Source organism: Pongo pygmaeus, chromosome 20, assembly GCF_028885625.2.
Source record: "Pongo pygmaeus isolate AG05252 chromosome 20, NHGRI_mPonPyg2-v2.0_pri, whole genome shotgun sequence".
NCBI classification, from domain to species: domain Eukaryota; kingdom Metazoa; phylum Chordata; class Mammalia; order Primates; family Hominidae; genus Pongo; species Pongo pygmaeus.
The window spans coordinates 9,067,151-9,093,036 of record NC_072393.2 but is presented as its reverse complement, the minus strand read 5'-3'; the positions used below and the strand labels follow the sequence as shown (position 1 = coordinate 9,093,036).

At 47.3% G+C, this 25,886-nt stretch overlaps 2 protein-coding genes across 8 annotated transcripts in view; one reads left to right on the top strand and one right to left on the bottom strand.

Moving 5' to 3' along the window:
• MUC16 (mucin 16, cell surface associated) overlaps positions 1-4,444 on the top strand; it is a 91,323-nt gene extending 86,879 nt beyond the window's left edge. The window contains exons 87-89 of the mRNA XM_063658436.1: positions 1,559-1,600; positions 1,920-1,999; positions 4,258-4,444. Coding sequence (XP_063514506.1) covers positions 1,559-1,600; positions 1,920-1,999; positions 4,258-4,353 — 218 coding nt within the window. The 3' untranslated portion in view covers positions 4,354-4,444. The remainder of the gene's footprint in view (positions 1-1,558; positions 1,601-1,919; positions 2,000-4,257) is intronic.
• Positions 4,445-9,908: 5,464 nt separating this feature from the next.
• Positions 9,909-13,590, bottom strand: MBD3L1 (methyl-CpG binding domain protein 3 like 1). Of its 7 annotated transcripts, none has more exons than XR_008495598.1 (3): positions 13,522-13,590; positions 12,245-12,332; positions 9,909-10,570 (listed from the first exon to the last, which is right to left on the bottom strand). XR_008495598.1 is itself a non-coding variant. In XM_054461559.1 (3 exons), the coding sequence occupies exon 3, from the start codon at positions 10,547-10,549 to the stop codon at positions 9,947-9,949; it is 603 nt and encodes a 200-aa protein (XP_054317534.1). In that variant the 5' UTR covers positions 10,550-10,570; positions 12,257-12,329; positions 13,522-13,574; the 3' UTR covers positions 9,909-9,946. The 7 variants fall into 7 exon arrangements, 5 of the variants coding, with proteins under 5 accessions (XP_054317534.1, XP_054317535.1, XP_054317538.1 ...); XR_008495599.1 differs by lacking the exon at positions 12,245-12,332 and adding an exon at positions 12,541-12,756 and having other exon boundaries at positions 13,522-13,555; XM_054461559.1 differs by having other exon boundaries at positions 12,257-12,329; positions 13,522-13,574.
• Positions 13,591-25,886: the final 12,296 nt, after the last annotated feature.

Sequence of the window (25,886 nt, the reverse complement as noted above, 5' to 3'; positions counted from 1 at the left end):
TACATTCCCACCAACAGCGTGTAAGAGTTCGCTTTTCTTGCATCCTTTTTAACATCTGTTATTTTTTGTCTTTTTAGTAACAGCCATTCTGACTGGCGTAAGGTGGTATCTCATCATGGTTTTAATCTGCATTTCTCTGATTATTAGTGATGTCAAGCATTTTTTCTTATGCTTGTTAGCCATTGGTATGTCTTCCACATCTCTAAGAAGTTGGCTATAGGCTGCGTGCGGTGGCTCACACCTGTAATCCCAGCACTTTGGGAGGCCGAAGCAGGTGGATCACGAGGTCAGGAGTCCAAAACCAGCCTGGCCAACATGGTGAAACCCTGTCTCTACTAAAAATACAAAAAATTAGCCAGGCATGGTGGTGCGCCTATAATCCCAGCTACTCGGGAGGCTGAGGCAGGAGAATCACTTGAACCCAGGAGGTGGAGGTTGTAGTGAGACAAGATCACATCATTGCACTCCAGCCTGGGTGACAGAGCAAGACTCCATCTTGAGAAAAAAAAAAGAAGTTGGCTATAATGGGGTTGTAGAAGTAGAGGAACCAGTAACCCTTCTCGCCATGCCTGATGATGGCTTTATATCCCTATCTTCATGGAGTTTATTCTGTCTTGAGGAATAACAAGAACAGGCAGTTGTCAGTTATAAATTATTTGATGTGAACCTATTCATACATGGGTGTGGTCATCAGGGAAGGCTTCCTTGAGGAAATGACGTTGAAGGTGAATTCTAAAAGATGATGATAAAACCACCAGGTGAAGGAGAGCTTAAATGTGTTTTTAGGCAGAAGAAAAAGCTTTTGGGTGAGAATTTTAAAACTTAGAGAGATCCCATGAGTTTCCAACTGTGATGATCCATTCTCTCCACCACCGCCATTGGGCCCAGCCCAATTTAGGTCCACCATGCCCAGAGGCATGAATTTAACTTATGACACTCTTGTGGTGGGATAATGGCTTTGGGCTTATGTAGCCATGTGTCCTCATTTTTTTAGAGATACAAATTGAAATATTTGGAGTGAGATGTCATGATGTCTACTGGCCTCTAAAACTTCAGCAAAAACATTTACTTTCACTGAAATGTCAATAAATCATAAATTGGATGTATATGTTTTAGTTGGAGGAAATATAAATCACTAAACCTAGGTGATGAATATTTATTGTACTTTTCTCTCTGCTTTTTTGTGTGCTTGTAAAATTGTATTTAAAAGAATAAGACGCACTCGGCCGGGTGTGGTGGCTCAGGCTTGTAATCCCAGCACTTTGAGAGGCCAAGGTGGGTGGATCATGAGGTCAGGAGTTCGAGACCAGCCTAGCCAACATGGTAAAACCCCATCACTACATACAAAAATTAGCCGGGCGTTTTGGCAGGTGCCTGTAATCCCAGATACTTGGGAGGCTGAAGCAGGAGAATTGCTTGAACCCGGGAAGCAGAGGTTGCAGTGAACCAACATCACGCCACTGCACTCTAGCCTGGGCAACAGAGCAAGATCCCATCTCCAAAAAAAAAAAAAGACTAAGACACAATCACATGCACCCTCCATTTCTTTCATTTCTAGGGTATTCTTCCAACAAAAATGAGCTCTTAACTGGGAATTCTGGTAAGTCTCAAAGAAGCCCCAGCCCAGGGTAGGGAGGGGGTAACCTGATGGTGCTTTGCCTTGTCCAAGAGCACCAGGCACAGTCTTGGATGAGGATCAAAGTTGGCCGACCCATGGCAAAGACTATTGAGGCATAGTAAAGGGATAGCAGGGATCCTGGCTTGCTGGGGGCCCACTTTTTGGGGGCATCAGAGGCATGAGGTGTTGAGCCACTAAGCTCTCCTCCCCAGGGCTGTGCCCATCCTCATGCCACATAGGGTCCAAGAAGGAGCCCTGGGACGTGGCAGGAGGTAGCTCACCCCAGCCCTTGTCTCCCCAGACTTTCCCTTCTGGGCCGTCATCCTCATTGGCTTGGCAGGACTCCTGGGACTCATCACATGCCTGATCTGCGGTGTCCTGGTGAGCAAGGAAGGGTTGCTTATCTTCTTACTATTGGGTTGTAAGAATTCTTAATATATTATAAAACCATACTATACTATACACAAGTCCTTTGCTGGATATATGTTTTGCAAATATTTTCTCCCAGTTCACAGAGTGGCTTTCCTATTTTCTTTTTATAATTTTATTTTTAATTAATTGACAAATAATGAATGCATATATTTAGGGGATAGAATTTGATGCTTTGGTATATGTACAATTATGGAATGACTCAATCAAGCTAATTAATATGTCCCTCACCTCTCATACTTATTATTTCTTTGTGGTGTGAACATTGGCAACCTATACTCTTAGCAATTTTGAAATCTACATTATTATTAACTATAGTTACTATGTTGTGCAGATCTCAAAAACTTCACAACCTATATGCTGATTACAAGATAGTGAGTGAAAAAGTGATTGTGAAGAGTGTAAATAAAATAATGTAAGAGGGAAAAATGTAACAAAATTAGTCATTAGGGAAATGTACATGGAAGTCACAATGAGAGGCCACTTTTCACAAGAATGGATAAAATTGAAAAGATTGACTATAACAAGTGTTGGTGAAAATGTGACAGAACTGGAACTCTCATAAAGCGCTAGTGGAAAATAGCTTGGCCATTTCTTTGAAAATTAGACACACCTACCATAAGACCCTACCATCCCACTCCTAGTAATTTATCTAAGAGAAATAAAAACATATGCCTATATGAAGACTTGTACACAAATAAATGTTCATAACAGCTTTGTTTGTAATAGCCAAACTCTGAAAACAACCCTAATGTCCATTAACAAATATATCCCGACAATGGAATATTATTCAGCAACAAAAAGGAATTATTAATACATTAATAAATTATACAGCAACATGTATAAATTGCAAAATAGTTATGCCTAGTGAAAGAATCCAGATGAAGAAAAGAGTACATGCCATATGATTCCCTTAATAAACAAATTCTAGAAAACACAAACTAATCTGTAAGGACAGGAATCAGATTAGCGGTTGCCTGGGAATGAAAATGTGTTTGCAGTGGCAGGGAAAAAGGAATTGTAAAAGAGCAGGAGGAAAGTTTTTTTGTTGCTGTTGTTTTGTTTTTTCTTGAGACGGAGTCTTACTCTGTCACCCAGACTGGAGTGCAACGGCATAATCTCGGCTCATTGCAACCTCTGCCTCTCAGGTTCAAGCCTTTTTCCTGCCCCAGCCTCCCAAGTAGCTGGGATTACAGACGCGCACCATCACACCCAGCTAATTTTTGTATTTTTAGTAGAGACGGGGTTTTACCATGTTGGCCAGGCTGGTCTCGAACTCCTGACCTCAGGTAATCCACCTGTCTCGGCCTCCCAAAGCGCTGGGATTACAGGCGTGAGCCACCACGCCTGGCCAGGACAAAAGTTTTGGGGATGATGGATGGACGTTCCTTATGTTGATTGTGGTGACGGTTCAATAAGTTATGATCAGAACTTATCAAAACATTCACTTTAAATGTGCGCAGTTTATGTCAGTTATGCCTCAGTTAAGCTGGACAGGTGTAGAGGAGGAAGGGAAGGAGAGAGAGAGAGGGGCTGAGATCAGGACCAAAAGCCAGAGAGACAGAGACTGAGAATGAGATGAGAGAGAAATGATATTTAGACAGAAGACAGGCGATAGATGATTGATAGTTGATAGATGATTGGTGGATAGCTGATAGGTAGATGATAAATAGATTATTTTTGATAGATAATTGGTAGATAATAAATTGATAGGTAACAGGTAGTTAATAGATATTGATAAATAGATGACTGATGGATGACAGGTGATTGATAGATGATTGATAGATTATAAATAGCAGATGATTGAGAGGTGAGAGATAATTGATAGTTATTGATTGGTAGATAGAGAATTGATTGACAGATAAATATTGATAACTAGATGATAGATAAATGGATCACTGGTAGATATGTGATATACTGATAAAGAAATTCATGTGATATACTGATAAAGAAAATCATGGGCAAGGGGAGAGAGAAATGAAGGGGATATTGAGGGGGAAAAATTCTTTTAAACTGGGAGTGAAACAAGGAGACAGAAGAAAAGAAAGTGGTGAAAAGAGGAAAAGAACTGAGGGAGAAATTAAATGAAAGAATGAAGGGAGACAGAGGAATCATAAGGCCTCTGGCTTTGGCCATATTCTCACCCCTGTGGTCTCCCCTCCCTGGACGGCTGACCAGTCCATTCTCACGCCTCCTCCTCACCCTCGTAGGTGACCACCCGCCGGCAGAAGGAAGGAGAATACAACGTCCAGCAACAGTGCCCAGGCTACTACCAGTCACACCTAGACCTGAAGGATCTGCAATGACTGGAACTTACCAGTGCCTGGGGTCCCTTTCCCCCAGCCAGGGTCCAAAGAAGCTTGGCTGGGGCAGAAATAAACCATATTGCTCGGACACAGTCTCTGAGCCTTCCTTGATGTGACCCCTGACTGGTTCGTTGGACTAAGAGAACAGTCTTCCCCCTTCGTGAAGTCCCAAAGGCAACTCTCAGTTGTGTGTTGTGGTTTCACACCATGTCATCCCTTGGGAACACCAGAATTGGTGAAAATGATTGTATTAGGCTGTTCTTGCGCTGTGACAAAGAAATACCTGGCTGGGCGCAGTGGCTCACACCTATAATCCCAGCACTTTGGGAGGCCAAGGCGGGTGGATCACTTGAGGTCAGGAGTTCAAGACCAGCCTGGCCAACTTGGTGAAACCCTGTCTCTACTAAAAATACAATAATTAGCCAGGCATGGTGGTCCATGCCTGTAATGCCAGCTACTCAGAAGGCTGAGACACGAGAATCACTTGAACCCAGGAAGCGGAGGTTGCAGCGAGCCAAGATCATGCCACTGCACTCCAGCCTGAGTGACAGAGCGAGACTTTGTCTCAAATAAAAGAAAAAGAGAAAAAAAAACCTGGCCAGGCTCGGTGGCTCACACCTGTAATCCTAGCACTATGGGAGGCCTAGGCAGGCAGGTTGCTTGAGCCCAGGAGTTCGAGACCAGCCTGGGAAACATGGCAAAATGCTGTCTCTACAAAAGATTTTTAAAAATAGCCAGGCATGGTGGTGCGTCCCTGTAGTCCCAGCTACCCAGGAGGCACAGGTGGGAGTATCACCTGAGCCTGGGAGGTCAAGGCTGCAGTAAACTGTGATTGCACCACTGCACTCCACCCTGAATGACAGAGTGAGATCCTGTCTCAAAAAAAAAAAAAAAAAAAGAAAGAAAGAAAAAAGAAATACCTGAGACTGGGTAATTTTTAAAGAAAAGAGGTTTAATTGGCCCACAGTTCTGCAGGCTGTACAGGAAGCATGATGCCAGCATCTGATCAGCTTCTGGGGAGGTCTCAGGAAGCTTCCAATCATGGTGAAAGCCAAGGGAGGGCCAGCATGTCACAAGAGAGGGCCAGCATGTCACATGGCCAGAGCAGGAGCAAGAGAGAGTTGGGGGGAGCAAAGGTGCCACACACTTAACCAGATCTCACAAGTACAGACTCCCTGTTGCAAAGGCAGCATCAAACCGTGAAGGATCTGCCTCTATGATCTAAGCACCTCCTACCAGGCTCCACCTCCAACACTGGGGATTACAATTCAACGTCAGATCTGGTGGGGACACACATCCAAACTACATTACTGATGATATGGACACGAGACAGGGAAATACTGGGTAGAAGAGGGTGGTTCCCCAGCAAAGGCCCCACCCTCAAGCCCTAAATGGGAACAGGCATTCCTGTGTTCAGACTTTTGGCCCACATGCTCCCCTATCCTGTACCCATATAAACCCCAAACCCCAGGCTCCACAAGCAGATGAGATAATCAGAAGAGCAGAGGAATGGCAGAATGACACAGCAGAGAGAAGAGAAGTAGCATCTGAACGCCAACAGGAGTTCGGCTGGGGACAGTTGGAGAGGAGACCAGCCACTGGACAGCCAAACTCCAGGGAAAGATCATCTTCCCACTCCATCCCCCTTCCAGCTCCCCATCCATCCCACTGAGAGCCACCTCCCCCATTCAATAAAACCCCGGCATTCATCCTTAAGTCTGTCTGTGACCTGATTCTTCCTGGATGCTGGACAAGGACGTGGGTACCAAGAGGGCACTGAGCTGGTTAACACTTAAGCCATCCACAGACAGCAAGGCTAAAGGAGCACACTGTAACACACACATCCCTGGATGCTGCCATGGGGCCAGAGCCCAGGGGCACTCACCCCGGCTCCTGCACCTGCCTGTCTATGTGCTCCCCATCCCATAAGGGGTTTGAGTGCACCCAGCAGCCAAACAGATGAGCCACACCCCTGTCACACATCCTGCAAGGGAGCTCAGGGAATCCTCCTGTTTCACTGATATAGAAATCGCCATCATGGAGGCCGGGCACGGTGGCTCACAACTGTAATCCCAGCACTTTGGGAGGCCAAGGCAGGTAGATCACCTGAGGTCAGGAGTTCAAGAACAGCCTGACCAACATAATGAAACCCAACTCTACTAAAAATACAAAAAAATTAGCTGGGTGTGGTGGTGGGTGCCTGTAATCCCAGCTACTCAGGAGGCTGAGGCAGGAGAGTCACTTGAATCTGAGAGGTGGAGGTTGCTGTGAGCTAAGATCGTGCCATCGCACTCCAGCCTGGGCAACAGAGCAAGACTCCATCTCAAAAAAAGAAAAAAGAAATTGCCATGATGGAAAATCAACATTCCACTTCAGTGTAAGGTCTCCCTCCTTTGTCACTCAGTACATGCTCACCCTTGACTCCTATACCAGCCATCACACCCATCCTGTTCCTTTATATGCCCATACCCCCGCCCCCAAGAAACCCTGGCAGTTGCAAATTTTTCTTCTGCTGTTTCATTCTCTGAAACTCAAATGCACCAGAACTTCCAAATTAGTGTTCCCTGGGTGGCATATTATCCATCTCACGGGTCCTCTACAATGGGAAGTAGACCAAGAAGACATAAACGGGCCAGAAATTGTTCTACGGGCCAGGCACAGTGGCTCAAACCTGTAATCCCAACATGTTGGGAGACCACGGTAGGAGGATCGCTTGAGGCCAGGAGTTAGAGACCAGCCTTGGCAACATAATGAGACCCCCAACTCTACTAAAAGAAAAAAATAGCTGGATGTGGTGGCACACACTTACAGTCCCAGCTACTAGGGAGGCTGAGGCAGGAAGATCCCTTGAGCCCAGGAGGTTGAGGCTGCAGTATGATCGCACCACTGCACTCCAAGCCTGGGCAACAGAGTGAGACCCCATCTCTAAAAAAAAATAGAGTGCAATATCTATATTATTTATAGCTTCCCTGAAAATTTATTATTTTAAAATTTCATCTTTTCTGCTCTGTGCTTCCACGTGGTAATCATGTGAGACCTAGAATGTGGGGATTTTTTTGTTTTTGTTTTCTTTTGTTTTTTGAGATGGAGTCTCACTCTGTTGCCCAGGCTGGAGTGCAATGGCATGATCTCAGCTCACTGCAACCACTGCCTCCCAGGTTCAAGCGATTCTCCTGCCTCAGCCTCCCGAGTAGCTGGGATTACAGGTGCATGCCACCATACCCAGCTAATTTTTGTATTTTTAGTAGAGACGGGGTTTCGCCCTGTTGGCCAGACTGGTCTTGAACGCCTGACCTCAGGTGATCCGCCTGCCTTAGCCTCCCAAAGTGCTGGGATTACAGGCGTGAGCCACTGCGTCCAGCCTTAGAATGCGTTTTAATGTTTTGTTTGCTTGAAAAAAAATACCAATAGCCTACATCCAGTCTATATGACTTTTTTTAGATTCCACATAGAAGTGACATCAATGCAGTATTTTCTTTCTGTGTCTGACTTAATTCACTTATCTTAAAGTCAGTAGGCAGTAATCAAGGTTATGAAATTATTCAGTGTTTTGTCCTTATCATCACAGGATAAAGCCTACCTAATCAGAACTGATTATTATTTTTGTGAAATATCCCAGAAGATTCCAAAATAATATTTCAGGAAAGAGTTTTTTATATCTATGTTCTCAAATAAGCTATCTAATCTAGTTATTTTTCTGTTCTTGATTGCCCGTTAATTCAGAGTTGCATTTAATGAAATACCAGACTTTCCCTGATTCTCTAGATCTATATGTGTTTGAAATTTGATTCAGGACAGTTGACACAATTTGAGGGATAATAATATCAAGAGAAACTTTTCAGGCCGGGCATGGAGGCTCATGCCTATAATCCCAGCACTTTGGGAGGCTAAGGCCGGCAAATCACCCAAGGTCAGGAGTTCGAGACCAACCTGACCAACATGATGAAACCTCATCTCTACTAAAAATACAAAAATTCGCTGGGTGTGGTGGTGGGCACCCGTAATTCCAGCCACATGGGAGGCTGAGGCATGAGAACCGCTTGAACCCAGGAGGCAGAGGTTGCAGTGAGCCAAGATCACACCACTGCACTCCAGCCTGGGTGACAGAGTAAGACCCCGTCTCGAAAAGAGAGAGAGAGACTTTTCAGTGTTATGAATCTAACAATGCACCATCGTTCTGCTTGTTGGGATTAAGAGTTAAAGTCTATTTGTCTACTTGCCTGATGAAGCTTATTGAATTATTCCAGTCCTCTTTATCATTATTTGCTTTTGTTTGATGGATTTACCAGTTTCTGAGATTGATGTGTTAAAAATGATAGAATGCTGGCCAAGCATGATGGTCCTCACCTGTAATCCCAGCATTTTGGGAGGCTGAGGTGTGAGGATTGCTTGAGTCTAGGAGTTTGAGACCAGCCTGGGCAACAGAGTGAGACCTTGTCTCTGCAAAAAACAGAAAAAATTACCCAGATGTAATGGCATGTGCCTGTAGTCCCAGCTACTCAGGAGGCTGAGGCTGGAGGATCAACTGAGCCCAAGAGTTCAAGACTGCAGTGAGATTTTGTTTGTTTGTTTGTTTGTTTGGGTTTTTTGTTTTGTTTTGTTTTATGGATTTTGTTGTTGTTTTTTGGTTTTTGGGTTTTTTTTGGTTTTTTTTTTTTGAGACAGAGTCTTGCTCTGTTGCCCAGGCTGGAGTGCAGTGGCACGATCTCACCTCACTGCAACCTTTGCCTCCTGGGTTCAAACGATTCCCCTGCCTCAGCCTCCCAAATAGCTGGGACTACAGGTGTACATCACCACACCCAGATAAGTTTTGTATTTTTTGTAGAGACAGGGTTTCACCATGTTGGCCAGGTTGGTCTTGGACTCCCGATCTCAAGCAATCTGCTCACCTCGGCCTCCCAAAGTGCTGGGATTACAGGTGTGAGGCACCACACCTGGCCTGCAGTGAGTTATGATGGCACCACCGCACTCCAGCCTGGACTACATACATACATACATAGTAAATAAAAATGAGAGTATAACATGAAAAAGAAAAAAATCTCCTTTCCCTGCCCACCTGAAACCCAATCTCTCACCTCAAAAAGAAATTATTGTCTTTATTCCCTTGTGTCACACAAAGGAGTGTAATTTTTTGTTTTGTTTTGTTTTGTTTTTGAAACAGAGTCTCAATCTGTCACCCAGGCTGGAGTGGAGTGGTGCAATCTCGGCTCACTGCAGCCTCTGCCTCCAGGTTCAAGCGATTCTCCTGCCTCAGCCTCCTGAGTAGCTGGCATTACAGGTGCCTGCCACCATGCCCAGCTAATTTTTGTATTTTTAGTAGAGACGGGGTTTCACCATGTTGACCAGGCTGGTCTTGAACTCCTGGCCACAAGTGATCGCCCGCCTCAGCCTCCCAAAGTGCTGGGATTACAGGCATAAGCCACCGTGCCCTGTTCTGAGCTTACTTACTTAGGTGCTCTTAGGTGCTCACCCAGCCTAATTTTTTTTTTAAGTATTGGCATATTTTAAAGTTTCAAGAGCTTAAAGCAAAAAAACCTCATTGTGGACACTGCAAAGAGATGTTAATAAAGGATTACGCTTTATTTCATCTGCACTATCTTCCCTTTTTTTCATAGTGTTTTTCAGGACAGCCTTCTTGATCTCTCACTTTCTCTGCCTCATTAGCGAGCCCGTCTGCAATCAGTGCTATTGCGAGTCTCTGTCTGACTGTCTTCACTTTCCTTTCCTGTTTCCTGATATCTTCCTCAGTGACCAGAAATTGTTGGCAGAGGAGCTGCGAGATACCCGCTCCCTCTCCAGGAATTATCTCCATCGCATCTGAAGAGCAGGCAAGGTGGGGCATGGGGCAGGCTTGCTCCAGACCACTGGCAAGATCCCCCAGCAGAGATCCACCTGTGTAACTAGGGACAAGTTTTTGCAAGGTATTGGCAAGATCCAAAGTACTTAAAAGTTCTCCTGCACTGCTGTAAGCCTGGAGTCCTTGCAGTCTCCTCTGCCAGCAGACCTGCTGAGGCTTCTCCAAGCTCTCCTCCCATTGATGGTATCTGACCTCATTGCCAGGATGGGGTGTAATTCTCGTAACTGGCCTCTTGAATGTGTAACTGGACATTCTCAGAGGGATTGAGGTGCTCAAGCCAGGCTTTGATTTGCATTGGTTTACACAGTCACGTTGCTTCCTCTGTGAACTCTTGGCCATCACACTTCTTTTCCTCTTACACTATTAAAATAAATCATGAAATGGGGTCAAATTGGTCAATGAAGCCTGCCTTCTCAGGACAACGATCTCAGCTGTTTTGGACTTTCATCCTTCCTCTCTCCCTCTGGGGACAGGTCTGACCTGCTTCCTGGGACATCATCAGGCAGATTTGAGTCAAGCACAGAAAGCTCAAGGTCAAAACTCTCCTTCATCATCCTGCAAACCCCCTCCTTGTTTCAGTACTATTTTATTCTCTTTCTGCCCTTGTCACTCTTAAATGTTCAAGTCCTGATACTCCCTCTCATGACACATATGACAGTCTTTTTCTAAATCTCAAATCTTGCCTTTTTTTTTTTTTGTCCCACTCCATCACTCGGGCTGGAGTGCAGTGGTGCAATCACTGCTCACTGAAGCCTTTACTTCCCCAGGCTCAAGTGATCCACCCACCTGAACCTCCCGAGTAGCTGGGACTACAGGCGTGCATCACCACGCCTGGCTATTTCTGGTCTTTGTAGAGACGAGTTTTCACCGTACTGTCCAGGCTGGTCTGGAACTCCTGAACTCAAGTGATCCACCCACCTCGACCTCCCAAAGTGCTGGGATTACAGGCATGGGCGACCGTGCCCAGCCCAAATCCTGCCATTCTTATGCATTACTTGACTATTCATCTGGTTAACACATTGACCTCTTGGTTTGCACAGTTCCTGCAGCTTGTAAGTCAATAATGAAATTATCAACTGCTCTGCTCTTCGAGCCTTAATCCCACACCCCAGACATTTTCAGCAACCCAAACAGCCATGCTCAAAAATAAATAATTCAGGCCCAGCACAGTGGCTTACATCTGTAATCCCAGCACTTTGGGAGGCCAAGGCAGGCGAATCGCTTGAGGTCAGGAGTTCAAGACCAGCCTGACCAACATGGCGAAACCCCATCTCTACAAAAAATACAAAAATTAGCTAGGCATGGTGGCGGGCACCTGTAATCCCAGCTACTCGGGAGGCTGAGGCAGGAGAATAGCTTGAACCTGGGAGCTGGAGGTTGCAGTGAGCCGAGATCGTACCACTGCACTCCAGTCTGGGCAATAGAGCGAGACTGTCTCAAAACAAATAAATAAATAAATCGGAAAACTTATTCACCCACTATAAATTTCTGATTTCCCGGGTTTTTTAAATTCAAATGCCCATACCATAGATACCTGTTCTTGATGAACGTACCTTGAGGAACAAGTATCTGTGATTTGGGTATTTGAATTACTCCAGACCTCCGTATCTTCACCTTCCTCTCTCTCCTCTGATTCCTAGCACTCTTGGATTCTGTGGTCTGCGACCTCAATATTTCCCTTAGAGGCCGGGCATGGCGGCTCCACGCCTGTAATCTCAGCACTTTGGGAGGCCAAGGTGGGTGGATCACTTGAGGCCAGGAGTTCAAGACCAGCCTGGCCAACATGGTGAAACCCCATCCCTACCAAAAAAAAAAAAAATTAGCTGGGTGTGGTGGCCCACACCTGTAGTCCCAGCTATTCAGGAGGCTGACGTGGGAGAATCGCTTGAACCCAGGAGGTGGAGGTTGCAGTGAGCGGGGATCACGTCATTGCACTCCAGCCTGAGCAACAGAATGAGACCCTGTCTAAAAAAAAAAAAAAAAAAAAAGAAAAAAAAGAAAAAATTTCACTTAGATTAATCCAAAATTCCTTACCACTTATCATACCTGCCTTGTAAAACTTCAAACTTGGAAGGTCCCTATTCTCTGTGATGCCATGGCTGACGCCATCATATGATCACTGCTGAAAAAAGAATCACATGACATGACATCTTAGTGCCACTATAAATACAAAATATTCTCCACTAACTGGGAAGAATCCATCATGCATAGAAACTTTATTTTCTGTATATGCATTGTCATGTTTACTCCTTGATTTTCCCCAAAACCTGTTGCAAAATTTTCTCCAGCTTTCTTTTTTCCTCATAGATATTTAATTGTCCTTAACTTACCTGATGGTTCCCTAAGACGTTAGTTGCCAAATCTGCAAATATCCCTGATAAGCATGGAATGTTTCCAAATTTCCTTTAATTGTATTTTAAAGAGATTTCCTGCCAGGCGTGGTGGCTCACACATCTAATCCCAGCACTTTGGTAGATTGAGGTGGGAGGGCCACTTGAATGCAGGAGTTTGAGACCAGTCAGGGCAACGTAAGGAGACCCCCATCTCTACTAAAAATTAAAAAGTTAGCTGGGGGTGATGATACACGTCTGAGGTCCCAGCTGAGTGAGGGAGGCCGAGCGAAGAGGATAGCTTGAGCCCAGGAGGTCGAGGTTGCAGTGAGCAGCAATCAGGCCACTGCACTCTAGCCTTGGCAACAGAGCAAGACCCTGTCTCATAAATAAATAAATATATTTCCTTTATCCACCAAGAGTGATCTGAGCCTTATTCCTTCTTCCTTTTTGTTAATTTTATGCTTCCAATATCGCAATGTAACCTTTGTATCATCTTTTTTTTTTTTTTTTTTTTTTTGAGACGGAGTCCCGCTCTATAGCCCAGGCTGGAGTACAGTGGGATGATCTGGGCTCACTGCAACTTCCGCTGCCCAGTTCAAGCAATTCTCTTGTTTCAGCCTCCCAAGTAGCTGGGATTACAGGCACACACCTCTATGTCCGGCTAATTTTTTGGTATTTTTAGTAGAGATGGGGTTTTGCCATGTTGGCCAGAGTGGCCTCGAACTCCTGACCTCATGATCTGCCCACCTCAACCTCTCAAAGTGCTGGGATTACAGGCGCCCCCATATCTTTAACTTCTGTTTTTCTACTGAATCCCTTCTTTGGCATTTAAACATGTTCAAGTTTCTCCTAGCTACACAGACACTCCTCTCCTAAACTTCCTGGGACCCCCTCCTTCACCACTATTCTCTACCCCTTCCCCTTAGCTATGAACCACTGAGAAAAGATCATCTACATCTATGTCTCCTATCTCCTCACCTCCAGCTAACTCCTCAGGCCACCCCAAACTTCTGTTTTCCTTCACCGTTCTCAGCTGCCTCTGTTGCTAAGGCCACAATGACCCCTTTGTTGTTAGATCCCAAAGGAATTCTCATTATTCATCTGACGTGACTCTTGAAGTGGAAAGCTTTGAAGTATGCTTGGAATAACCTGGACGTGTGAATCTTACTTTACAGCTGTGAACCCTAGAAAATCTAAATGTGGCCAGGCACGGTGGCTCACACCTGTAATCCCAGCACTTTGGGAGGCCAAGGTGGGCAGATCGTGAGGTCAGGAGATTGAGGCCATCCTGGCTAACACAGTGAAACCCCATCTCTACTAAAAATACAAAATATTAGCCATAATATTAATACAGGTAGGTGTGGTGGCGCACACCTGTATCCCAGCTACTCAGGAGGCTGAGGCAGGAGAATGGCGTGAACCTGGGAGGTGGAGCTTGCAGTGAGCCGAGATGGCGCCACTGCACTCCAGCCTGGGCAAGAGTGCAAGACTCTGTCTCAAAAAAAAAAAAGAAAAACAAAGAAAATCTAAATACGGGGCAAGCACATCTGATAACATTCAACTCGCAAATTGAGATGTGCCATCAGTGGAAAGTATAAACTGGATTTCTGGAACTCATTACAAAAAACAAAAATCATTTAAAAGATCTCAGTCTCGCTAACTCAATGCTCAATGGTGCTCAGGCTGGAGTGCAGTGGTGTGATCTCGGCTCGCTGCAACCTCCACCTACCAGCCTCCTGCCTTGGCCTCTTAAAGTGCTAAGATTACAGCCTCTGCCCCGCCGCCACCCCGTCTAGAAAGTGAGGAGCATCTCTGCCTGGCCGCCCATCGTCTGGGATGTGAGGAACCCCTCTGCCCGGCCGCCCTATCTGGGAAGTGAGGAGCGCCTCTGCCCGGCCGCCCATCGTCTGGGATGTGAGGAGCGCCTCTGCCCGGCTGCCACCCCGTCTGGGAGGAAGGGAGGAGCGCCTCTGCCCGGCTGCCCCGTCTGGGAGATGAGGAGCACCTCTGCCCGGCCGCCCCGTCTGGGAGGTGAGGAGCGCCTCTGCCTGGCCACCCCTTCTGGGAGGTGAGGAGCGCCTCTGCCCGGCCGCCACCCCGTCTGGGAGGAAGTGAGGAGCGCCTCTGCCCGGCCGCCCCGTCTGGGAGGTGAGGAGTGCCTCTGCCCGGCCGCCACCCCGTCTGGGAGGAAGTGAGGAGCACCTCTGCCCGGCTGCCCCGTCTGGGAGATGAGGAGCACCTCTGCCCGGCCGCCCCGTCTGGGAGGTGAGGAGCGCCTCTGCCTGGCCGCCACCCCGTCTGGGAGGAAGTGAGGAGCGCCTCTGCCCGGTTGCCCCATCTGGGAGGTGAGGAGCGCCTCTGCCTGGCCGCCACCCTGTCTGGGAAGTGAGGAGCACCTCTGCCCGGCTGCCACCCCATATGGGAAGTGAGGAGCGCCTCTGCCCAGCCGCCCCTTCTGGGAGGTGAGGAGCGCCTCTGCCCAGCCGCCCCGTCTGGGAGGTGAGGAGCGCCTCTGCCTGGCCGCCACCCCGTCTGGGAGGAAGTGAGGAGCACCTCTGCCCAGCTGCCACATCTGGGAAGTGAGGAGCGCCTCTGCCTGGCTGCCACCCCCTATGGGAAGTGAGGAGCGCCTCTGCCCGGCCGCCCACTCTGGGAAGTGAGGAGCGCCTCTGCCTGGCCGCCCACTCTGGGAGGTGAGGAGCGCCTCTGCCTGGCCACTCCGTCTGGGAAGGGAGGAGCGCCTCTGCCCGGCCACCCCGTCTGGGAGGTGAGGAGCGCCTCTGCCCGGCCGCCACCCCGTCTGGGAGGAAGTGAGGAGCACCTCTGCCCGGCCGCCCCGTCTGGGAAGTGAGGAGCGCCTCTGCCCGGCCGCCACCCCATCTGGGAGGAAGTGAGGAGCGCCTCTGCCCGGCTGCCCCATCTGGGAAGTGAGGAGCGCCTCTGCCCGGCCGCCACCCCATCTGGGAGGAAGTGAGGAGCGCCTCTGCCCGGCTGCCCCATCTGGGAAGTGAGGAGCGCCTCTGCCCGGCTGCCACCCCGTATGGGAAGTGAAGAGCGCCTCTGTCCGGCCGCCCCGTCTGGGAGGTGAGGAGTGCCTCTGCCCGGCCGTCACCCCGTCTGGGGGGAAGTGAGGAGCACCTCTGTCCGGCCGCCCCGTCTGGGAGATGAGGAGCACCTCTGCCCGGCCGCCCCGTCTGGGAGGTGAGGAGTGCCTCTGCCCAGCCGCCACCCCGTCTGGGAGGAAGTGAGGAGCACCTCTGCCCGGCCGCCCCCTCTGGGAAGTGAGGAGCGCCTCTGCCTGGCTGCCCCATCTGGGAAGGGAGGAGCGCCTCTGCCCAGCCGCCACACCGTCTGGGAAGTGAGGAGCGCCTCTGCCTGGCCACCCCGTCTAGGAGGTGAGGAGCGCCTCTGCCCGGCCGCCCAGTCTGGGAAGTGAGGAGCGCCTCTGCCCGGCCGCCCAGTCTGGGAAGTGAGGAGCGCCTCTGCCCGGCCGCCCAGTCTGGGAAGTGAGGAGCGCCTCTGCCTGGCCGCCACCCCGTCTGGGAGGAAGTGAGGAGCACCTCTGCCCAGCTGCCCCATCTGGGAAGTGAGGAGCGCCTCTGCCCGGCTGCCACCCCGTATGGGAAGTGAGGAGCACCTCTGCCCGGCCGCCCCGTCTGGGAGGTGAGGAGTGCCTCTGCCCAGCCGCCACCCCGTCTGGGAGGAAGTGAGGAGCACCTCTGCCCGGCCGCCCCCTCTGGGAAGTGAGGAGCGCCTCTGCCTGGCCGCCACCCCGTCTGGGAGGAAGTGAGGAGCGCCTCTGCCTGGCTGCCCCATCTGGGAAGGGAGGAGCGCCTCTGCCCAGCCGCCACACCGTCTGGGAAGTGAGGAGCGCCTCTGCCTGGCCACCCCGTCTAGGAGGTGAGGAGCGCCTCTGCCCGGCCGCCCAGTCTGGGAAGTGAGGAGCGCCTCTGCCCGACCGCCCTGTCTGGGAGGTGAGGAGCGCCTCTGCCCGGCCGTCACCCCGTCTGGGAGGAAGTGAGGAGCGTCTCTGCCCGGCCGCCCCATCTGGGAAGTGAGGAGCGCCTCTGCCCGGCCGCCCGGTCTGGGAAGTGAGGAGCGCCTCTGCCCGGCCGCCCCCTCTGGGAAGTGAGGAGCGCCTCTGCCCGGCCGCCCCATCTGGGAGGTGAGGAGCGCCTCTGCCCGGCTGCCACCTGGTCTGGGAGGAAGTGAGGAGCGCCTCTGCCCGGGCGGCCCGGTCTGGGAAGCGAGGAGCGCCTCTGCCCGGGCGGCCCCGTCTGGGAAGCGAGGAGCGCCTCTGCCCGGGCGGCCCCCTCTGGGAAGCGAGGAGCGCCTCTGCCCGGCCGCCCCGTCTGGGAGGAGAGGAGCGCCTCTGCCCGGGCGGCCCCGTCTGGGAAGCGAGGAGCGCCTCTGCCCGGCCGCCCTGTCTGGGAGGTGTACCCAACAGCTCCGAAGAGACAGCGACCATCGGGAGCCGGCCATGAGGACGATGGCGGTTTTGTTGAAAGGAAGGGGGGGGGAAGTGTGGGGAAAGGAAGGAGAGATCAGATTGTTGCTGTGTCTGTGTAGAAAGGGGTGGGCATAGGAGATTCCATTTTGTTCTGACTAGGAGAAATTCTTCTGCCTTGGGATGCTGTTGATCTATGGCCTTTCCCCCAGCCCCATGCTCTCTGAAACATATGCTGTGTCAACTCAGGGTTAAATGGATTAAGGGCGGTGCAAGATGTACTTTGTTAAACAGATGCTTGAAGGCAGCATGCTCTTTAAGAGTCATCACCACTCCCTAATCTCCAGTACCCAGGGGCACAAACACTGCAGAAGGCCGCAGGGTCCTCTGCCTAGGAAAACCAGAGACCTTTGTTCATGTGTTTATCTCCTGACCTTCTCTCCACTATTATCCTATGACCCTCCCATATCCCCCTCTCCGAGAAACACCCAAGAATCATCAATAAATACTTCATAAATTTAAAAAAAAAAAAAAAAAAAAAAAAAAGATCTCATCTAGAGTCCTAATAAGATAAGTAACCAACAACAAGGAAGGGGCCCCTGGTTGGGGGAGAACAATTGTTCTGAGAGATGGCTAACTGCAAACAACCCACTGGCGTGACATTCTGTTCCAAAAGACCTCGGTCTGCACGTAGTCCCAGCAACACGACCTTATCTGCACACCTTACGTGCACGTAGCCGCCTCCAGCACGACCCTATAAAGTCCCATCCAACCTCTGCCTCTTTGCAAATGGCCCCTTCTCTTCTGTGCTGCCTGTTGCATCCTTGCAACCTATCTTCATATCTTCTCTAATAAATCTGTCTTTCTTTACCTACAACTGTCTTGGGAAATTATTTTACCGCCCGCAATGCCAGCCCCAGCCAGTCGCACCTAAAACGTCTCAATAATTTTTACATTGATTGCATGCACAAATGAGAATATGTTGGCTATCGTAGTTTAAAATAGACTTTTAGAATTCATTGTGTATGGCATGCCATCTGTGGCTGAGGTGCTATATTGGTGCTTATCTAGGAGTTATCACTAGACAGCCTGTGTTCTGTGCCTGCTTGGTTGTTTGCAGAGTTGCACAGCCTTCAAAACATTTACTATGTCAAAATGTCCATGTCCTCAGGAGAGGGTTAGGCAATATGCGGTTTGTTTCCATGGAATGTCTCCATCCTTAGCAATTCTTTTGGGGATTATTTGACACCTGTCATTTCCACAGGTGGCCTTGCCCTGGAGGCAGGTGATAGTGGGGCTGCTGACCTTTTTTTTTTTTTTTTTTTTTTTTTTTGAGATGGAGTCTTGCTCTGTCGCTCAGGCTGGAGTGCAGTGCAGTGATGCAATCTCGGCTCACTGCAACCTCTGCCTCCTGGGTTCAAGCGATTCTCCTGCCTCAGCCTCCTGAGTAGCTGGGACTACAAGTGTGCGCCACTATGCCCAGCTAATTTTTTGTATTTTTAGTAGAGACAGGGTTTCACCATATTAGCCAGGATGGTCTCGATCTCTTGACGTCATGATCCACCCACCTCGGCCTCCCAAAGTGCTGGGATTACTGGCGTGAGAAACCGTGCCTGGCCAGGGCTGCTGATCTCCTGGGTAGAATTTCAGCCTTACTGTCTCCTGTGTATAAGGAACTCTGCCTGCTCCATCTTGGTCCCTTCCAGTTGTTTCAAGTTTCTTTACCTCCTTCTCTTCCTTATTAACCAAAACATGGAATGAAATATTTTGTGGCAATTATTTTATGCGTCATCTGGTTAGGTGGAAGCTGCTAGTTGTTTTTACTCTAGCAGAATTAGGGGAGCCGGAAGTGACTATCAGAGTATAAAGTATCCTCGGATCTCAGGTACTCTGTGGGGAAAGCGAGAACTTGTCCATGAGGCCAGTGTGAAGGGTAAGGGTCTTTATCCCCGTCACAAGTCTTGAGGCAAAACTTTGCACTCTGCCTTCTGACCTCCAGCCAGAGAAGTTTCTAGCCACCTCCATTCGAGGCAGAAAGGATCCAGGCATTACGTGGTTGTCAAGCCCTGGAATTTTATATTCCTAGACTTTGTGGGTTACAACATGGATACACACTGTCGACTTCATTCTGCAGCCAGCTTCTCACATCTAACAATATATCCTGACTGTAATTTAATATAACTAAATGTACATTGACATTGTTGTTTTAAGGCCCATGAATGTCATTTCATACGGCTACACCAGTACTTATTCGCCATTGTTACTAATCTTCTGTCATATTAAATAGGAGGTAGATGATCAATCCTTTTTAACAAGGTTCAAACATTTCTCTGATTTAGATCATTGTAAAATCGCTGGGTTGATAAATATGCCCATTCGTACAGCTTTGGGTATATGTTACCAAGTACCTGCTGAGAAACTGGTACTTATCAATGCCACTAGCAGAGGGCACGGTCATTCATTTGTTCATGTCTTGACAAACTGGGCATTTAAAATGTTTTGCATTACTTGAGAGGCACAAACATAATGCCATTATTTTAATTTGTGCCTCTTTGCTAATTACAGTATTGGGCAATTGTACGTATTTGTAAAGGAGTGTGTGGTTCATAGCCTTTGTCTTTGATGATGTTTTTACTGGCTTGTTCATCTTTTGCTTATTTATCCAAAATATTCTTTATGTAATAATGATATGAGCCCACATGTCATAGATTTTTACAATTATTTATCCCCAGTTTGTTTTGCCATTTACTAATGTGATGGTGTGGAAAATTAAGATACACTTAAGCTGGATACGGTGGGGTCATGCCTAAAATCCCAGCACTTTGGGCAGCCAAGGCAAGGGGACTGCTTGCGCTCAGGAGTTCGAGACTAGCCTGTGTGGTGTGGTGAGTCCCTGTCTCTATAAAAAATACAGAAATTAGCTGGGCGTGGTGGTGCACGCCTGCAGTCCCAGCTACTCGGGAAGCTGAGGAGGGAGAATGACTTGAGCCCAGGAAGTCCAGGCTGCAGTGAGCCATGTTTGCACCACTGCACTCCAGCCTGGGTGACAAAGCAAGATCCTGTCTCCAAAAAAAGAAAAAAGAAGAAAGAAGGAGGAGGAGGAGAAGGAAGAGAAGGAGGAGGAGGAGAAGGAGGAGGAGGAAAGAAGAAAGAAGAAGGAGGAGGCAAGGAGGAGGAGGAAGGGGAGGAGTAAGGAAGAAGGAAGAAAGCAGGAGGAGGAGGAAGAGGAAGAAGAGAAGAACTCACATTTTTGTAGTATTTTACTTTTTCCACTTCTATTATTTTGAGGAAGAAGCACTCATATTTATGTAGTATTTTATTTTTCCACTTTTATTCTGTTATTTTGCCTAACTGAAGAATTTATGTGTATAATTCTACATTTTTTAAATAAAAACTTTATTGAGCTACCATAATATTCAACCTTTTAAAGTGTACAGTTCGATGGTTTTTAGTATATTCACACAGTTGTGCAATCATCACCACTATCTAATTTTACTTTCATCTAAAATGAAATCCATACCATTACCCACTTCCCCTCATTTCCCTTTTCCCCAACATTTGCCACTAATCTATTGTCTCTTTGGATTTTCTTATTCTGGAAATTTTATTTAAATTGAATTATACAAAATGTGGGTTTTTTATGAGTGGCTTCTTTTACTTACCATAATGTTTTCAAGGTTCATCCATGGAATATGTATTCTGTTTAATGGATGAATAATAATCCATTGTGTGGATATACCACATTTTATTTATCTATTCATCAGTTGATTGACATTTGGGACATACAAAATTTTGGGCTATTATGTATAATGCTGTTATGAACATTCATGTACAAGCTGTCATATGAACACGTTTTCATTTCCTTTGGGCATATACTTGAAATAAAATTGCTGGGTCACGTGGCAACTCTATGACTTTTTGAGGAACTGCCAAACTATTTTGCAAAGTGGGTGCACCATTTTACAATCGTGACAGCAATGTATGAGAATTCCAATTTCTCCTTGTCTTTGCCAACCTTTGTTATTGGCTATCTTTTTAATTTTAATTATCCCAATGGGTGTGAAGTAGTATTTTACTGAAGTTTTGATATTAACTTCCCTAATGATTAATGGGGCCGAGCATCTTTTCATGTACATATTTGCCATTTGTGTATCTTCTTTGTAGAAATGACAATTTGAACTCTTTGTTCATTTTTCAGGCGGGGTGCAGTGGCTCACACCTGTAATCCCAGCACTTAAGGAGGCTGAGGTGGGCAGATCACTTGAGGTCAGGAGTTCAAGACCAGCCTGGCCAACATGGCAAAACCCTCTCTCTGCTAAAAGTACAAAAATTAGCCAGGCGTGGTGGTGAATGCCTGTGGTCCCAGCTACTTGGGAGGCTGAGGCAGGAGAATCGCTTGAATCCAGGAGGCAGAGGATGCAGTGAGCCAAAATGGTGCCACTGCACTCCAGCCTGGGTGACAGAAGGAGAGTCCATCTCAAAAAAAAAAAAAACTCTTTGTTCACTTTTAATTGGGTATCTTTTTATTGCTGAGTTGCAAGCCTTTATATATTTTGAATACAAGTCATGTATCAGATAAATCATTTGTAAATGTCTTCACCCAGTCCATGTTTGTCTTTTTTCTTGATGGTATCCTTTGAAGCATCAATGTTTTTTAATGTTAAGTCCAATTTATATATTTTTTTCTTTTGCCACCTGTTTTTGATGTCATATTCTCCTGCCTCAGCCTCCCGAGTAGCTGGGACTACAGGCGCCTGCCAACACACCCAGCTAATTTTTGTATTTTTAGTAGAGACGGGGTTTCACCATGTTAGCCAGGATGGTCTCGATCTCTTGACCTCGTGATCTGCCTGCCTCAGCCTCCCAAAGTGCTGGGGTTACAGGCGTGAGCCACCACACCCAGCCCAATTTCATTCTTTTGTATATTGGCATCTAGTTGTCCCAGCACAATTTGTTGAAGAGAACAGTCTTTCCAGTGAACTTTCCTAGTATATTGAATTTTGAACTTGTTCATTTTTGCTTAAACTTCCTTCAGCCACCTGAGAATGATTAGGATATTTTTGGGAAGCAGAGATCTATTTTTTTCTGAAAGGACAGGTGCGTGAAACAATATCATTCATTGAAAGTATTTCCTCCCGGCTGATTTTAAATGTTACCACTCTCTTATATAAAATTTCTGTAAATAGTCCATGTCAATTTTTGGACATTCTCATCTTTTTTAGAATAAACCTTTATTCCAGAATTGTTTTTAAGAAATACTGCTACTTTGCTACATTTTATTCTGATTTTATATTCTATTTCTTTCTTACTGGGTTTTAGTTTCTTATTTACATCCCATGTTAAATTAAAAGTATAAATCATTTGAATACATCACTTTGGGATTACTAGCATATCAAGCTAAAAATCTCCTCTCAGCAACATTTATGTGTCATGTTCAAATTTTTTCCTTATTCTAACACAAAGATGGAACAAGAGACACTGAAGCCTATTTGAGGGTGGAGGGTGGGAGGAGGGCAAGGATCGAAAAACTACCTATTGGGTGCTATGCTTATTACCTGGGTGATGAAATAATCTGTACACCAAACCTTCATAACAGGCAATTTACCTATGTAACAAACCTGTACATGTACCCCGACCCTAAAAGTTTTTTAAAAAGTCTCCCCAAAGAAATGTGAAAAAAAAATTGCCTTATTCTAGATAGTCTTTAGTGGAAGTTAGTGTTCCTCTTTGATGCAAGAGTAATTTGTAAAAGATCTTACTTTTATGTGTAAATGGTTTGATGTCTTTAAATCATGTCAGGTATTCCTAGGTATATTTTCAAATAATGTTATTTGATTTTTGTTGTTGTTGTTGTTTCTTTGGTTTAGTTTAAGGACTCCAATGTGGCCAAATACAGGACATCTAATATGGTTTGGCTGTATCCCCACCCAAATCTCATCTTGAATTGTAGCTCCCACAATTCCCACGTGTCATGGAAGGGCCCCGGTGGGAGGTAACTGAATCATGGGGACAGGTCTTTCCCGTGCTGTTCCCGTGATAGCGAATAAGTCTCACGATATCTGATGGTTTTATGAAGGGGAGTTTCCCTGCACAGGCTCTCTCTTGTCTGCCACCATATAAGACTGTGCCTTTCACCTTCCACCATGATTGTGAGGCCTCCCTAGTCACATGGAACTGTGAGGTCCCCAGCCACATGTGTGAGCCACATGGTGAAACACCATCTCTACTAGAAATACCAAAAAAAAAAAAAAAAAAAAATTAGCCAGCGTGGTGGCACGTGCCTGTAATCCCAGCTACTTGGGAGGCTGAGGCATGAGAATCATTTGAACCCGGGAGGCAGAGGTTGCAGTGAGCCGAAATGGTGCCACTGCACTCCAACCTGGGAAACAGAGTGAGACTCTGTCGCAAAATTAAAAAATAAAAAGAAAGAAAAAAACTCCATGGAAAACATTATTGTGACAATTGGCAATTCTGAATATGGATTATGTTATTAGATAACAGCCCCATGCAGTGTTCAATTCCCTGATTTTGCTAATTACTGTAGCTCTGAAAGAAAAGGTCCTTGTTATAAAGAAATATACCCTGATTTGGTAGTAAATGGGCACAATGTCTGTCACTTACTCTCAAATGGTTAAAAAAAAAATAGTAATGTATGTAAAGAGAGACAGAGTTCATGATAAAGCAAACAGGGCAAAATGTTAACGTTTGGTGACACAGGCACAAAATACACAGATATAAAGGAGTTCTTTGTACCATTCTTGCAGCTTTTCTGTAAATTTGGAATCTTATCAAAATAATTTTAAAACAAAAAAGAGCTATGTACCATGTCTAAAAACAACCCCAATAAGAATGCCTAACATTTCACTAGGATTAAAATTCTAATGGCTTAAGGAAAGAACTATGTCAACGAAAAGCTATGCCACTTTCAAAGACGGAAAGAATTAAATGTTAATTCTCCCTCAATTTAATCTAAATTGAAAAATTCACACAGTTCCAATCAGCAGCTGCTTATCTTCCTGGACATCCATTCATGGCACACCTAACTTTCTGAAGAACAGCAGATCACAGCCAGATCACTGTGAAAATGAGCAGTCACTCACACCTGCAGCTGTTGAAGCTTCCCAGCCAGGACCACCACAGCCCCACAGCCCCACAGCCTCACTTCCACCATCAGGGTAAACAAACACTGTGTACTGAAAGAGGAAAAGGATGTAGTTGGTGGCCTTTCTGCAAGGGCACGGCAAACTAGGGCAGCAGAAAGTCTTCACTGTCTATGGGAAAGTAAAATTGAAGCTTTGAGCTTCTCAGGAATGAGAGGTGGAGGCCAAGGGGAAGATCACTCAAGACCATTCCCCTCATTTTTTCCCTTTGCACTTACCAGTATCTTTTTTTGTTTATGGTTTTTGGTTTTTGTTTTGTTTTGTTTTTTGAGACAGAGTCTCGCTCATCACCCAGGCTGGAGTGCACCGGCTGCAATCTCGGCTCACTGCAACCTCCACCTCCCGAGTTCAAACGATTCTCCTGCCTCAGCCTCCCAAGCACCTGGGATTACAAGGCATCCGCCACCACGCCCGGCTAATTTTGTATTTTTAGTAGAGACGGGGTTTCACCATGTTGGCCAGGCTGGTCTCGAACTCCTGACCTCAGGTGATCTGCCTGCCTCAGCCTCCCAAAGTGTTGGGATTACAAGCGTGAGCTGCCAGGTCCAACCAGCACTTAGTGGTATCTAACACACCAACACACCACGTATTCTATTTTTCACATTCACTGTTCACTTCTCCTGCCCAATCTACAACTAAAATGCACGTTCTCTGAGGGCAAGGACGTTTACCTATTTTGTTCAGTTCATATCCATGGTGTATAAAACAGAGACTTGTGGGGGGGGGAGGTAATAGCATTTATTCCATGAATATGACTGCAGCATACACACATACACACACATACATGTCCACACTATATCTGGAAAGATAGAGGAGAAAATTATTTTTGCCTCTGAGCAAAAGAACTGAAAAGACAGTGGTGGGAGAATATTTGACTGACTTTGTAACATTCTTAAGTTTTCCTATATGTGTATCTATGACCCAGTCGTCTCCTGCTCCCCTAAACTCTTAGTGTTAAATCACTATGTTCTGCTTTGGGAAAGCAAGTTACAGACAAATGTGCATATATAATCTGATCCTATTGGGTTGTATGAACATGGGGAAGTAACTATCATCAATCTAGGGATCCAAGGAAAGCCCTACCCCTGAATCTGATCGCCCACAATCCTGGTTCCTGGGCCTAGCCCAACCCACCCACATCATACACCCTTTTATTCATACCCAGATCCCTGCCCCTGGAACTGATCTCCACCCGCTGCCCCCTCCCCAGGCCTGGTGCAGCCCGCAGTCCCGCCCCCAGAACTGGTCTCCGCCCACAGCCAGCCCCGCCCCCAGGCTTGGTGCCACCCCATAGCTCCGCCCCTAGAACGGCTCTCTGCCAATCAGCATTGCCCCCCAGGGCCGGTACACCCACAGCCTAGTCCCCGCCCTCCGCCTTGCCCGGAACTTATCTCCGCCCACAGCCAGCCCCAACCTCCAGAGCTGTCACAACTACAGGCTGGTTCCCGCTTAGACCCGCCCCAGAAATGGAGGTCTCCGCCCCTGTAACTGGTCTCTGCTCAGTCATCCATGCTCTGCAAGCCTTGTACCATCCGCCCCCAGAATTGGGCCCCACCCACAGCCCCGCCCCTGGAGCTGGTCTCTGCCCAATCAGCCTCGCCCTCCAGGCCCGGTACGGCCTCAGCCGGTTCCCCGCCTTCAGCCCCGCCCCGGAACCGATCTCCGCCCACAACCAGCCCCGCCCCCAGGCCTCGCGCGGCTAGCAGCCTGGTCCCGCCCTCAGGGCCAACCTTACA